Source organism: Trichosurus vulpecula, chromosome 1 (assembly GCF_011100635.1).
Source record: "Trichosurus vulpecula isolate mTriVul1 chromosome 1, mTriVul1.pri, whole genome shotgun sequence".
NCBI classification, from domain to species: Eukaryota; Metazoa; Chordata; class Mammalia; order Diprotodontia; family Phalangeridae; genus Trichosurus; species Trichosurus vulpecula.
This window is the reverse complement of record NC_050573.1, coordinates 24,632,515-24,646,952: the sequence shown is the minus strand read 5'-3', so window position 1 is coordinate 24,646,952 and position 14,438 is coordinate 24,632,515. Positions and strand designations below refer to the sequence as shown.

Below are 14,438 nucleotides of genomic sequence, written 5' to 3'. Positions count from 1 at the left end.
AGACAAAGGCTTGGATGAATTCTCTAGTCTTGTTCTTGTTTCTTAATCCTTTGGACAGCCTGGACATATTTGTGCCCCTGGGAAAGGCAAACACCCAGGACAGGGATGTCTCCAGGATATAGGCAGTTCTTATTGCCATTGTCTAGTTGGCTTCTCAGTCATGTCTGACTCTCCATGACCCCATTTGGGGGTTTCTTGGTAAAGATACTGGAGTGGTTTGCCATTTCCTTCTTCAGCTCATGTTATATATTAGGAAACCAAGGCAAACAGGGTGAAGTGACTTGCCCAAGGTCACATAGCTAGTAAGTATCCGAGGCCACATCTGAACTCAGGGAGATGAGTATTCCTGACACCAGGTCTGGGGTCTATCCAGTACATCACCTAGCTGCCCCTCATGCTCAGGTAGGTGAGCAGTAAATAAAAAAACAGGTCATTTTTTCTGAGTTGTTTGCATCCTGACCTCCCTCCTGTCCCCCAAAAGGGCCTGCCAAGCAAACAGAGTCACATTAATCATTGACAGAATAAAGTAAAACCATGACATCGAACAGAGCTCTATTTCTCTTTTCTCCTAAACCTTCCAAAGGAAGCAAACCATTCACTCTGGTGGGTGGTGAAGAACATTTCCGAATCCAGCCTCTGGGGTCCTTAGCCCAAGAATCTCTGTGTGCCCGTCACAAGGAGAACAAGAATGACCACTGAGATGTTTGTCCCCTAGAACAGCTTAACTCCACTGCCAAAGAAAAGCTTAGCCGGATCCATCACAGTGATGGGGTGTCACTGCAAACAGTTAGGCCTTAGATCTGTGCAAAACACTTTCTCCTCCAGGGTCTATTCAAAAGGCCAGGGTTGGAACAGAACATCCTTTCTGCTCTTTTAATGACTCTTTCAAAACCTCCCTAAAACTCAGCAATTCGGGTCTAGTTTTAATATGCAAGTTCTGTCTGAATCATCCTAACACGAAACTAGAATTGTGATTGTAGGAAAGGTGACGTCAGACTTTTTGCAAAGGGAACTCAGTTCCAACAAAACTACTTGGCACAGCACCAAAATTCGGAGCAGAATTCCACCTACTTCTAAAATGCATCTCAAGTGTTGTTTTCAGAAAGTTTTAGGACAGCTACTGAAAAGAGGCAGTATGAGGTGCTGGGGAGAGAACTGGATTGGGAGAACCAGGCTCCAATTCCAGTTTGGACTTTCCTTGGGCAAGTCAGCTCAGCACCCTGCTCCACAGTGAAAACTGAGGGACTAGAGATATTCAATCAACATTTACAGTAAGTACAACGGGGAGAGCACTGTACGAATAGAAAAAAGGCTGAGGCTTGCTCGCTTCATTATATACCTCCAGCGGAATATAAGGTAGGGTGCAGTGGAGCAAGGGAGAGATCCAGACCAAACGCTCGAGAAATCTGTGAGAGAACCCAGAAGGGGTCAACCGAGCTGAGCTCTGAAGGAAGAGATTCTGAGAGGAGGCAGTAAGAAGGGCATTCCTGGGATAAGGGATGACCTAATAACAGCAAGCATTTCTGAAGTGCTTTAAAAACATTATCTCATTGATCCCCTGGGAGGTAGGCACTGTTACTATCCCCATTTTACAGGTGAGGAAACTGAGGCAAAGAGGTGAGTGGCTTGCCTGGGTTGACCCAGCTACTAAGTGCCTGAGACAGGATTTGTACTTTGGTCTTCCTGCCTCCAAATCCAGTGCTTGAATCAACAGGTCAGGGAGCTGCCTTTAACACACATGAATGAACAGAGGAAGATAGATATTTCAAGTTCAGGGAGCATCTAGGATTTGTACGTGCCGGGATTACAGGTGAGGCCAGGAAGGTGGGCCCTCGAACCCTGTCTGAGCGTTTCCAGGGTCTCCTGGAAGCAACAGGGAGCAACTACAGATTTTTGAGCAGGACAGACCTGTGCCTTTGGAGGGTGGACTGCAGGGGGAGGAACTGAGGGAACCTGCAAGGAGGCCTCCAAGAGGCTGAGAGCTGATGCTGAAGTGGGGGAGATGGAAAAAGAGGTTGCTAGGATCTTAAGAACAGGCCCCGTAATGAGATGAACATAGTGGCCACAGGCTCAATCAACGTTGGGCAAGTTTAACCCCAAATTTGGCTTCTACACCAATTAGTATCACTGGCAAAGAAGAAAAGCCCTAATATAGGAAAACATCTCACAGAACTCCAACTGTGGATTTACAGGTACGCCTCAGAATCTATTCACACTAAAAATAAACAAAATGGGAAGGAGATGCCGCTATGGTAGAGACTATGCCTGTGCAAATTGACTTTTCGTTGCGGTATATGCACTTAAACATGAAGCTACTCGATTTAATTCCCCTGGATCTTATCAACTAACAGCAAGCTCTGAGCTAATTGTTTCCTTGTCCAGGGCTGAGAGGCCTGGGGCCCTATCTTGTCTTGAGGATCAGGTAACTCTAGCAAAGAGGCAACATGTATTAAGCACCTACTATATACCAGGCCCTGTGCTAAGTACTGGGGATACAAAAAGGGGCATAAACAGTCCCTGCCTCAAGGAGCTTACAATCTAATGGAGGAGACAGCAAACAAATAAATACATACGAAGTGAGTTATATGCGGATAAATATGGATAATTAATAGAGGGAAGGCCCTGGAATGAAGGGGAGTTGTGGAAGGCTTCCTGTAGAAGGAGGGATTTTAGTTGGGACTTAACAGAAGACCAGGAGGTCAGCAGTCAGAGCAGAGGATAGGGTGTGTTCCAGGCATGGGGGATGGCCAGAGAAAATGTCCAGAGCCACAAGATGGAAGATCCAACCGAAGAGGGTGAATTTGGAGCTGAGGACCTGGCTTTGCCTCCTTCTCCCCATACGATCTGGGACAGTCTCTTCCTCTGGAAGATGAGGAGCTGGAGCAGGGGACTTCTAATGTGCCTTCTTGCTCTAGACCTACAACCCTGTGAATTGGATCTAAACCCAGAGGTTGATGTCTTAGACTGGCAACCCCACTGATCCCACCCACCCCCATCCCTGGGGAAGGCGTTCCTCACAACCAGACACCACGGAATCAACTCAGTGCCAACAAAGGCGATGGTCTTGCATAAGGAAGGAAGAGGTCATTTCACCCAAATCAACTGCTTCAGGTAATTGCTTTAACTGATTATTTATTGTTCAACAACAAAGTCCATTTCTTTCAGGATGGATCCTGAATTATACCTTATATTCCTTTCCTTGTCAAGAATAAAAAAGGTAATGAAGAAAAAGCTGTACTTTTGGATACCTAGAACCATAATAACTTAGAAGCATCTAAGTGCAATTTCATGTGACCATATTTCTTTCTGGGATCTTGGTGGTCTCACAGAGAGCTCCCACCCTCTGATCTGATGGCTATCCACAACCACCACCACCAAAACTAAAAGTTAGTGTTGAAAAATGCACCTTTTACAATAAAAAAGTAGAAACCAATTCAATTTCCTTTGTTGTTTTTTTTACGAATATAAAGTTTCTTGTAAATATGTACAGTCTTTTGAGCTATTCCGGTAGGAGGAAGCATTTCACAAATGAGACACAAGATATACACTTTTTAGGACTTGAGAAGCCCATTTCTCATGGAGATCTAAATGAAATGCGAAGACTGAAAGACCAATTTCAATGACCTTTCAAAATACTTGTGGACCAAGAGGCAAAACTTCAGCAAATTTTCAGTCAAATCTTCTGCTCTCAGTGGGGAGTTAAAGTATAAGAAAAAGAAAAGAAAAGAAACAACAAACAAAACCCAAAACTTTTGACAACACAAAAGCCACACCAGTCAAGACATTTGCCAGAGGTCCAGATGACTATGAGTTTCCCAGAAATCTGAAACACATGAGCTGGAGGGAGGAGACAAACAGGGAGGACCAGAGGACCCGGGCCGGAGGGCAAACTGGAGATTAAGCTACACTAGATCCCTAAGAAGTGAGCAGCTATTTTTTTGCTCTGACTGTGGCTGAAACCAATTCACAATTCACACCAGCCGGCCACGATGGTCATCACTGTGCCTTGATTGTTGGCAGATGCTGATTCAAAGTCACAGCAGAGCAGGGGAAGCCAGAATTGAGGCTGCCAGGGAACCTGCCGGCTGCAGAAGCACTTGATTATCTAGGTTCTCCAAGGCTAGGGAGCTCACCCTCTTAATTAACAGACAAGGAGAAAGCAAGACAAGAACACACTGCACCTAAGGAACACAGCCTCAACGTGGGGTTTCCTGATCACGGGCTTGGCCCGAGGGAAAGGCCCTGAAAAGAGTCCCAGTTTCTAAGGAGCGGGTATGTGGGCGCACAGAGTCATGATTCAGGTTACTGAGAAGGAAAGCACAGGAGGGGACACACAGAGGGGGTCACATTCAAGTTTTCTAGGCGGTGATTTGCTGAAATCCTTCTCTCATCAGAATAATAAGGCTTGTAGCGTTTTTCCTAGTGCTACAGACTGCAGCTCAGTCATGGCCAGTAAGTCGGCAAGTCATCCAAAGGTCTTAATTCGCTTGTTTACATAGGAATGATGATACGATACTTAGCGTAGCAACCAAGAGATGAGCCAGGCTGATGGTGCGGCAGCATGCAGGGGGCCTGGACAGCGGCTCCTGGCCGCCCCGGGGATGCTGGGCTCAGAGCAAGTCTACCACATGCATGGCTGGCCAGAGCCACGTGAAAGCAGGGCTGGCGGTCCCGAGAAGAAACCGCTCAAAGCTCCACGAGCTCCTGGGCCTGGAGTCCTGCCCTCAAGGGGAGGCCCACAAACATGGGGACATTCTAAGCTGGGTGGAGTGGGGAGAGGCGATGAATGGAGTGTCAGGGCCAGGGCTGAGGATGGCTGTCAACAGAAGGGAAGCAAACGGGATGGGGCTGTGGGTTCTACTCTACGTTTTGGTTGTAAAGACCCAACGCTGCAGTCGAGCTAGAAGAGACAACTTCAACGGGAAGGTCACTTCTGTTCACATCTCTCAAGGATTCCATTGTCTTTTTTTAACTTATGATGATGTAGCTAGTAAATCAGAGTTCCAATCATGCCCACGAGGGTCCACATCTTCCTTGTCCTTGGTACAGAAGTTTATGAAGAGCTTGAAAGAGTAGCAGTCGCACAAAGTGCAGGGATGACCCAGGAAGGGGTGGGGAAGAGACTGTGGCCAGCTAGCCGGTGCCCCTCCTGGCCTCAGCCGGGCCTCCTCCATTGTCTTTGCTGAGGAGTGCTGGCTCAGAGGGGCCCAGGGCTCCCGGGGGTAGCTGTATCACCCGCTCAGAGCCCTGATGTAGCTTGTCCTGCAGGTGAAGATGAGGAGTCCATCTTGTGTTTTGTTTGTTGCTAGTTGAGAACTACACTGAAGACTGGTCCCAGACCTGGCAACAAAGAAATGAAGACGGGTTCAAGCTGGGCTTTCATAACAATCATCAGAGGGTCAGTTACACAATCAGCAGGTGCTTCTGGAAGCTGACTTTGTCTCTAAAGAGTTAAGCCAATTTTGCAGCTACACAGTGAGGGCAGCATCAACCCTTCAGTGACCGGCAAGAAGCATCTTAACTATTCGTGTCAACCTTTTCCTCAGCCAAACTTGTGTTTTCTTCTCTTTTTAACCCACCCACTCTTGGGGAGACCTTCTTCCCCTTCTTGCCTGTCCCTGCCCTCAGATAATGGTCAATGGAAAAGCGACAAGAAAAGAAATGATGCTGGACGATTGGAGCCATCTGCCTGGGCAGACTCGAGCCAGCTCTGGATTCTAGTCCTACTGATGGCACCTGGCTGCCCGGTGTTGGTGGAGTATGCACCTAACCCTGTGGAGCTGCAGGTCCTAGGGCTACATGTAGCCTCTGGGACACACTCAAGCACATGCCAAGACTCAAAGTCTTAGCAATACTATGTCCTTCATGGACCTATTTCAATGAACAGAGAAGAAATCATAGGACTTGGAGCTGGAAAGAACCTTAGGGGGTCATCTAATCCAATTTCCTCATTTCAAAGATAAAGAAACTAAGTCCCAAATCAATCATTAACAAACGAGACTGCCCTCCAAGTGGTGCCAGTTAAACATTGCCCCACATAGCCTGGTATAGGAGCCCATTCTTCCCCTCACTGTCACAGAGTCTGCAGCATGCTGAGCAACCTCGAGCTGAAGCAGAGGCGCTGCACTAGAAGGAAGGCCCTTCTCTCCAGCCTCCCTACCTCTGAGGCCCTTGAGGCACAACTCCCTGACTGACCTTATTAACCTGGGACAGCGGTGTCCTCACGGCTCCAACAGGCAGTCGACCCCTGCTGCTTTCATCAAACAGTCTTCCGGGAGACCTCTCCCTCCTGGTGCTCAGCACACGCCCTGGAGACTTCTCCCTCTCCAGAGGCCGGCCAGGAGACTTATCCCTTCGCAGCTCGGTTCTGCCTTCTCGGTAGCGGTGGGGTGTGCTTGGTTCTCGTGGGTGACTAGGACCTTCAGGGGGTGCCGGGCTGGAGGCCACCCTTTTGGTGATGTGCTCGTTGTAGGTGGGGGGGCCTCTCTTGTTGGGACTGCTGGCATTCAAAAACAAGGGACATAATGTCACATTCCCAATTCAGATCATGATCACAAGAGACTGAACTAGTGCTACGAACAGAGGAAGAAAGGCAGCGGATGACCAGACCCCACAGAGTCCCTGCTCCACCGGGACCTTTGACACCCTTCCCCTAGAAGGCACGAAAAGGCATCTTTTAGGAGACCAAAAGATGCTTCCCAATGGAGAGTCAGGAGATAGGAACAAACAGTTCTCAAAAGAAGAGCTGCAAGCTATTTGAGACCACAGGCAAGATTGCCCAAATCCATAATTGGAGAGACACACATCAAGACAACTCACACCCAACAAAGTGGCAAAAGAAAACACAAGACTGGAAGAGTCAAGGTTTGAGGCTCCCCTACTACACTGCTGGTGGAGCTGGGAAAGGGCCCAATTCTTATGGGAGCCATCTGGAATTGTGCTAAGGTCCATAACCTTTGGTCTGGAGAACCTGCTGCCAGGCACATACCCCTGGGGAGGTAAATAATGAAAAAAAAAACCCTTTGTAATTAATTTTTAACAATTGTGTATTAAAAAAAAATGCTCATTGAGAATGGTTCACCAAACTTCAGTTGCTGATTGTAATAGAGTATGACCGTGCTGTAAAGTGACGGATGCATGTGATGAAGATAGAACGGCACTGGATGGCTTATGAGAACTGATGGAGAACGGAGTGAGCAAAACCAGAAAAACACTATACACCTGTGTGAACAGGAACAATGACAGAACCAATGAAACTGAACGCTGTGTCAGTAAAATGACCAAGGCTGGTCCAGAAGAAAGGAGAGAATGTACCAGCCTCCCTTCTCTGCAGAGTGGGGAACCTGTGCTCATGGAATATGGCAAATCCTGCCAGACTCGGCTGATGGGCTGCTTAGTCTTTCTGGTCTGTTTTTTCTTCACCTTTTTTACTCTCTGTTATGTAAAGAATTATACTCTGGAGAGACAACTATGTTGGGAAATGTAGGTCACATAAAAACAGAAGGTATCAATAACTTTTTTTAATTTTAAAAAAGAAAGACTCTTTTGCAAGTCGTGCCTGGAAGGCTAAAACTTGGTGTGCAATATCCCTCCTGCCCAGCCAACCCTAGAGCAGAACAATAGGTTTTCCACACCCTCAGGCCACGGAGAACTGACTGTGGAGCAAGAGATGAATTCAAAGACACTTAAGACTTAACCAGTTCATTTGACCAATAGTCAGAAATAGATAGAAGATATGCAGCTTGGGTAACGGAGAGTTAACTCCAGGATAAGACCTAGGGGACAGAAGAAGTCTTTGCCGGCCTCGAGGATTTCATTACCATTGGTAAGCATCCCTATGCATTACTCCTGCTGTGGGAAGGAATGCTGTTGAATGCATGAGTCCAAAACCTGCCCAAATCTCTGATTCAAGTTAACCAGTCCAGTATGTCTTTGGCTGATGTGGGCTGGATGCTTCCAAGTTTGCTGTATAGACAGAAGCTGTCCGTCAAGACCTCTTAACCACTCTATTGCTGCTTCTGTGCTCTATGTGACATGTGTCTGCTAAAAGAGCAATGACTCCTCAATGAGGAGCACTGCATTTTCTTTTGGCTGCATGTTTCTAAGCAATGCCAACAGCAGGAACCAGAAAACAGAAGTAAAGCTGGATTTTGATTCCTAATGTTTCTGTCTCAATATTTTAAGGAAATGTTTTTCCCTTTGCTTCGAATGATTCCTTAGATCCCAGATCTGTGGGTGCCAGTAGTTAGTTCTCAGATGTCTTTTTGTTTCTAAAACCGTTCGCTACAGCCCTCTCTGAAAGCGACAGGACAGAGCGTAGGTTTGACTGATGTGATTCACTGCAGGGATCACTGCCTTGGTCTGTTCAATAGGGAGGTAAATGTCTGCCCTCTGTGGGAGAAATGTGAAGTTATATATAACAGTTTATTGGCTACTAATGGAGATAAAAGACAAAAGACAAGCACTCACACCAGAAGGGCAAGTGTTTCCTTCATGACAGCTTATATAAACCAACATAATGGAAGGCCATTCCTTAGGTCAACTTTCTTCCTTCACTTTGCCAGGAAGGAAGCCTGGTTTATGATGCATTTTCACTGGGCAAGTTTAATTTACTATCTACAAATAGTCTAAATATATTTTTCCCTTTCTAGGACATTTAGTTTTGATTAAAGTTCTGTGTTTGAGAGAAATGTTTCTTCAGCTACACAGCTATGAGGTATATCCAGCCCCATTATTCTTGAAACTAATGATTAGTTTTTATTGCGATATTTCCTAATGGTCAAGCTTTGGCCATCTAGATTTCTACTGATTTATAAACATTTAAGTCATGAACAGCTGGCTGGGTTGTAGTTGAGTAAAAAAGAAAGTAATCCTGAAGTCTGAACTTCAATTCCACCTATATTTCACTAAGATTTCCAGCTGATTCAGGAAGGGAAAAAACCACCTAAATTTCAAAAAGTCAACCCTTATGTAATGCACACATGTGTAAAACAAGGAGCCCAACACACACCAGAAACACACTCAGTCAGCTGCCAGCCCAAGAACACCATACCTGCGAGAGGTGGAGGCCCCTCTGGGGTGTTCACCACCAGACTCCTTAACCAGGTTTCCTTTGCAGCAGATGACTCTTAATTTGTCCTGGTAGGAAGATGCCAAGTAAATCGCTCCTGATGAAATTGCTGGTCCCAAATAACGAGGATTTGGAATTTCTAAATGAGCACGTGCGGGAGTTCTGAGGAATGAAAGGTTTCTGGTTACAATACTGCATTTTTATTTTACTTAAAATACCGTGTGTGTGTGTGTGTGTGCGCGCGAGCGCGCGCATTTGCACATCCACGTACAAACGTGCCACACCCTGTAGAGGGTGGTTTCATAAACACCTTGGAAGAGCACCTACCCCAAAGAAGAACGGGCCTGGATCTCAATCACTTCAAGAGAGTTGAAGTGTGTCACAAACAGATAGGGCTCTCTGTAGGCTGAGTCATCGTCATGGAGAAGGGACAATGATAAAGAAGTTGTATTAGTAGAGATTCAAATCAAACTGGGCTGTACTGACTATCATGTCATTTTCTGGCTCCCTTACAAGGAGCAACGAGAAGAGCAGGGATGGAGAAAAAGGAATAATGCAGCTTTACCCATTTTCCCTCTTAGATTTTACTTCCAGACCTAGACCCAAATATTTCTGAAGGACGGGATTAACATAAATGACACTGAAAAGAACTGGCTAAAAACACACGTAGTGAAGAATCCATGGCGAATGTTTTTTTCTCCTGGCATGAGAGCTTCTCAAAGCTAGCATCATGACCCCTGGCTCAGTCCTTGGCTTTGGTTCTGAGTGACTCCTGGCGACTCAGGAAGAACGGCCATTTTCATTCACACTGACCCCTCCACTATGACTAACAAGACCTATTTCTTGGCTTCCCTGGGCCCCACAAATACAGAGGCCGAGAAAGAGAAAATTTCTGCCAGAATCCATTCCAGGCCACTGTCACCATCACACTCCACCTACCAAAGGCCAAAGGCAAGCGACTCCATCTCAGATCATCTGTGCGGCTTCGTCTTCCATAAGAGTCCACAAATACACCAAATTCTGCAAGGAGTCAACAACCCAGCGTTATTCACGTGCAAGTGTGACTAAGAGAATGGGGAGATGGAGACCACCTTCATAGATAAAGAAAAGCCAAACCAGACAATAACTAGACAGTTTCAGCTGGATCTAACAGCAGGTAGACCAAAAAGCTCTTTGGGAATCAAGCCTCAAACAAGTTATAGGAAGGGCCTTCAGGCAGCAACCTCACAATTACAGATGGGAAGGAGAGGATTAACAGCCAGCATGAACACAAGAAGCTGGGGAGAGGGGTGTCATGTCTGGAAAGGATTTAGTTAAAACTCCTTGCTGTAAAACCCTACTATCCACCTACCGTCAGGAGCCAAAGAAATACTGAGGTTCATGAAACAACAGGTAGATCAGCCCCTGAAAGATGACCAAGCAATGCCTGAATGACCTACCATGGAAACAGAGCAGGTATTCTTCTCTCTGGCTTGCACTGTTCACCTGTACAATAGTGACTGGGAAACTGTTGGAGGAAGAAGCAAACACTGCGGGCGCCAAGGAATGGTCATTTTTGTCCAGAAACTCTGTAAAAGGGGGAAGAAAGTCGATGAGAGCATCGTGCCAACACCAGCTGTAAACAAGTCTGCAGTCGGAAATGATCTTCAGTTCTGAAAATTGCTATGAGCAGGCTGGTCTTACCCTCCAGTGTGTACTGCTTCATTTCAATTTCATAGAATTTGTTTGTCCCAATGATGATACTATAGTTAGTGAAATGTATACAACTACAGGGCTCAGAGGTTTCTATCTCCTGCAGAAGAAGGAAAGGGAAGAAAAACAGTTAGACATTAGTTAGAAAGCAACCATTAAGACGAAGCGTTTCATCTTTTTCTCAATCTTAGCCTGAAGCATTTAAAAGTCATCTGACAGCTTCCCCAGACCCAAAGACACGTCCGCATGCCCACGTCCCAAATGCTTCTGCCTACACATACTGATCCATGACTCTCTTCAACTCCACACGAGGAAAACAACACTGTCAATAGCAAGGTTGTCCCTGAAATTTGTGTTTCTGGATCACACAGACAAAGCTTTCCTCAGAACAGAAAATGAGAAGCCCCTAAATGATCCCTCTTTACTTCAGGCCTGCCCTGACTGCTTTTCTGGCTCAAACATGAGCTAATTTCCAAGGCCAAGATAGAGGACAGTGGGTAGAGCAGCAGGACACATTTGGAAATGTGACCTAACTGAGCAACTGGAATTCACTAGCTCAGGCCACATAGCCACTACGTGTACAACACAGACTCAGTCCCTGGCTGCAAGAAAATGGACCAAGTAGCAGCAGCTGCTCTCAGGGGCATATTCAAATTCAGGAGTTTATCGTGGTCTTGGCTAGATCCCCCCTGAAATTTCACCATATAGCTGCAATGCTTTTGAAAGGCTAGGTTACCAGCAATGCTCTATGTGGGAGCAAGCATATTCCCCCTCATATGCAGTGATTCTTACAAATGTTTCCATCATTCCACAAGACTAGAGTGAATGTGCATGATTTCAACTGCGTCAATGGACATTAGAGTTGTAAGAAATGGGGCATTCACTATCTAGGGATTTGAGTTTTCTCTAATAACACAACAGGTGCCATGATCTCATAAGTTGGGTCCACATTTTAAATACTATCTCCATTCTCCCTGGTGGCATATTTCAAAGAGGAATCACCACTGTCTTTTCCAAATGGCTAAAAATAGCAACTATATGGAGATCTTCAGGGACACCACTGAGGTCTATTATATTTCAAAAGAAATAGTCACTTTCCTTCTTTCCTAGGACTATAGCCACCCAAAATAAGGTTCTCTTCAATCTATGCCTGTGTACCCAGCTCCTGCCAGAGGAGAAAACCATGGCAGCTCTCTCTTCCCTGTAGGTACCTTGAGGAGGTACCTCTCGCTCAGAGATGTAAGACAGTCACCTTGGAAAGCGACCATGCTGAGTGCCTATTCTCCAACTTGCAAGAGTTGGGGTCATGAATATCCAGAGAAACCAGCAAGGCGGACAGGACACCGGATCAACATCTGGTCATCCTAGGGGCATTCAACTTACTTTCCTGATGCAGTACTTGCTGAGGTTTTCATTGTATCGGAGAACGACAACTTTATTAGGCATGGCAGCACAGATACAAAGTCCATTCTCAATCTGCAGGGAAAAAGGAAAAAGACCTATGAACTGATCCAGGAGCCCCCAGCACAGGATCAAAACCAGGAAAACACTGGTGATGGACAATGCCCTCTGCAAAGGAGTCTGAAACAAATCATAATCAGGAGGAAATGTAAGAGGTTGGTGAAGATTTCTTGGAAAGTAAAAATCCTTCATCGAATTTATTGACTTAAGTTGTAACCTCTATGATTCAAAATGAAGGCCTAGATAACCAGTACAACCATATACACCTAGCAAGTACTTGGTCTGCTGTTGCCTCCTCTTTCTGAATGTGAAGGCAAAGAGAGGGATTTTGCCTTTTTTTCTATCTTCTAGTGTTTAGCATAATTCTTGGTCCAGTGGCGCAGGGATAAAGGCTGGGCCTGGAGTCAGGAAGTCAGGCTATCGTTCAGTCATTTCAGTCACGTCCAACTCTTGGTCACTCCATTTGGGGTTCTCTTGGCAAAGACAATGGAGGGTTTGCCATTTCCTTCTCCAGCTCATTGCACAGAGGAGGAAACGGAGGCAAACGGAATAAAATGACTTGGTCGCCCAGCTAGAAGGGTCTGAGGATTTGAACTCACGCCTGGCACTCTGTGCACTATGGTGCCCCCAGCTGCCTGAGTCAGGAAGGCCTAAGCCTCAGCCGCTTACTAGCTGTGTGATCCTGAGGAAAGTCCCTTCACCTCTGCCTGCCTCAGTTTCCTCATCTGTAAAATGGGGATAACAACAGCACCTTCTTCACCAGGTGAGATGTGACAATCAAAGGAGATGGTGTCTGTGATGTGCTCAGCACAGTGCGCGGCACACGGTAAGTACTCGTTAACTGACCGACCCTTCTCGATTCAGCTTTCCTGCCCCAAACAAACAAACCAACTGATGGTTCAAAGCACCTTACACCTAGTTCAGAAGCCCCTGGAATGGCCTTCCACCTCAGACCTGATCACCAACCACGGACAAGCTCCAAGAAGCCCTTCCTGGAAAACCGTCTTGGGCCTCTGCTGACCTTTCCCTTTGCATTGCCCATGCTCAGGAAAATGACCCAGTGATATGGATCCAGCGGATCCTCCTAACTCTAAAGCTTATAATGTAATTCATAACTCTTACCACACAGAAGGGATGTGCAAAAATGTAGCTTTCAAGCCTCAAGGACTTGTTAATAAAGTCAAAGAAGAATAAATAGTATTGCACACTACTCCATTCTGTTTTCTTTTTTTAAAAAAGTTGGTTTGACCCAGCAATACCACAACTGAGTCAGTATTCCAAAAAGATCATTAAAAAAGGGAAAAGGCCCTATGTGTACAAAAAGATTTAGAGCTTCTCTTTTTGTGATAGCAAAAAAATTAGAAAGTGAGAGGATGTCCATCACTTGGGAGATGGCTAAACAGAGTCGTGGTATATGAATGTAGTGGAATACTATTGTGCCATAAGAAATGATGAGCAGGTAGATTTCAGAAAAAAAACCTGGAGAGACTTACATGAACTGATACAAAGTGAAATGAGTAGAACCAGGAGAACATTGTACGCAGTAATAGCAACACTGTGTGAGGATGGACTATGAATGACTTAGCTCTTCTCAACAATACAATGAACCAAGACAATTCCAAAGGATTCATGATGGAAAATGCTTCCGTCTCTAGAGAAAGAATTGATGACATCCGAATGCAGACTGAAGCAGACTATTTTCACTTTTTTTCATGGTTTTTTTTCCTTTTTAGTCTGTTTTTTCTTTCATGACATGACTTATATGGAAATACGTTTTATGTGATTACACATATGTAGCTTATATCAAATTGCTTACCATCTTGGGGAGGGGGACGGGGTGAGGGAGAAAAAAAAATTGCAACTCAAAATTTTTAAAAAATGAACGTTAACAACTGTCTTTACCTGTAACTGGAAAAAAAAACCAAAATACTATTTTTTTAAAAATTGGAATTAATATAGTTAGCACCACCACAAGGGCTTTTTATAGCTCGGAGTTCAGATCCAGTAGCCAAGTAGGGTTTAGAGCAAAATATCCCATATTCTGCTGGAATCTGCAGAGGTAGTGGGGAGCTGGAACTATATGTGGGTCAATAGCAATCAAATAACTGATTGTGTGTACCTGGACAAATCACTCAACCTCTTGGTGTCCCAGGTAAAACTACAACTTAGATCACTGGGGCAAGCCTCCACTGGTAGAAGGAATTTCATTATCTGG

General features: G+C 45.5%; 1 protein-coding gene across 3 annotated transcripts in view; it reads right to left on the bottom strand.

Annotated features, from left to right (window-relative positions):
• Positions 1–3,115: 3,115 nt before the first annotated feature.
• Positions 3,116–14,438, bottom strand: part of CIT (citron rho-interacting serine/threonine kinase) — a 164,291-nt gene continuing 152,968 nt past the window's right edge. For all 3 annotated transcript variants that reach the window (XM_036766956.1, XM_036766941.1, XM_036766948.1), the window contains 8 exons: positions 12,146–12,238; positions 10,754–10,862; positions 10,510–10,638; positions 10,010–10,090; positions 9,398–9,476; positions 9,053–9,232; positions 6,196–6,499; positions 3,116–5,340 (listed from right to left, as the gene is read on the bottom strand). In XM_036766956.1, coding sequence (XP_036622851.1) covers positions 5,317–5,340; positions 6,196–6,499; positions 9,053–9,232; positions 9,398–9,476; positions 10,010–10,090; positions 10,510–10,638; positions 10,754–10,862; positions 12,146–12,238 — 999 coding nt within the window. In that variant the 3' untranslated portion in view covers positions 3,116–5,316. The remainder of the gene's footprint in view (positions 5,341–6,195; positions 6,500–9,052; positions 9,233–9,397; positions 9,477–10,009; positions 10,091–10,509; positions 10,639–10,753; positions 10,863–12,145; positions 12,239–14,438) is intronic.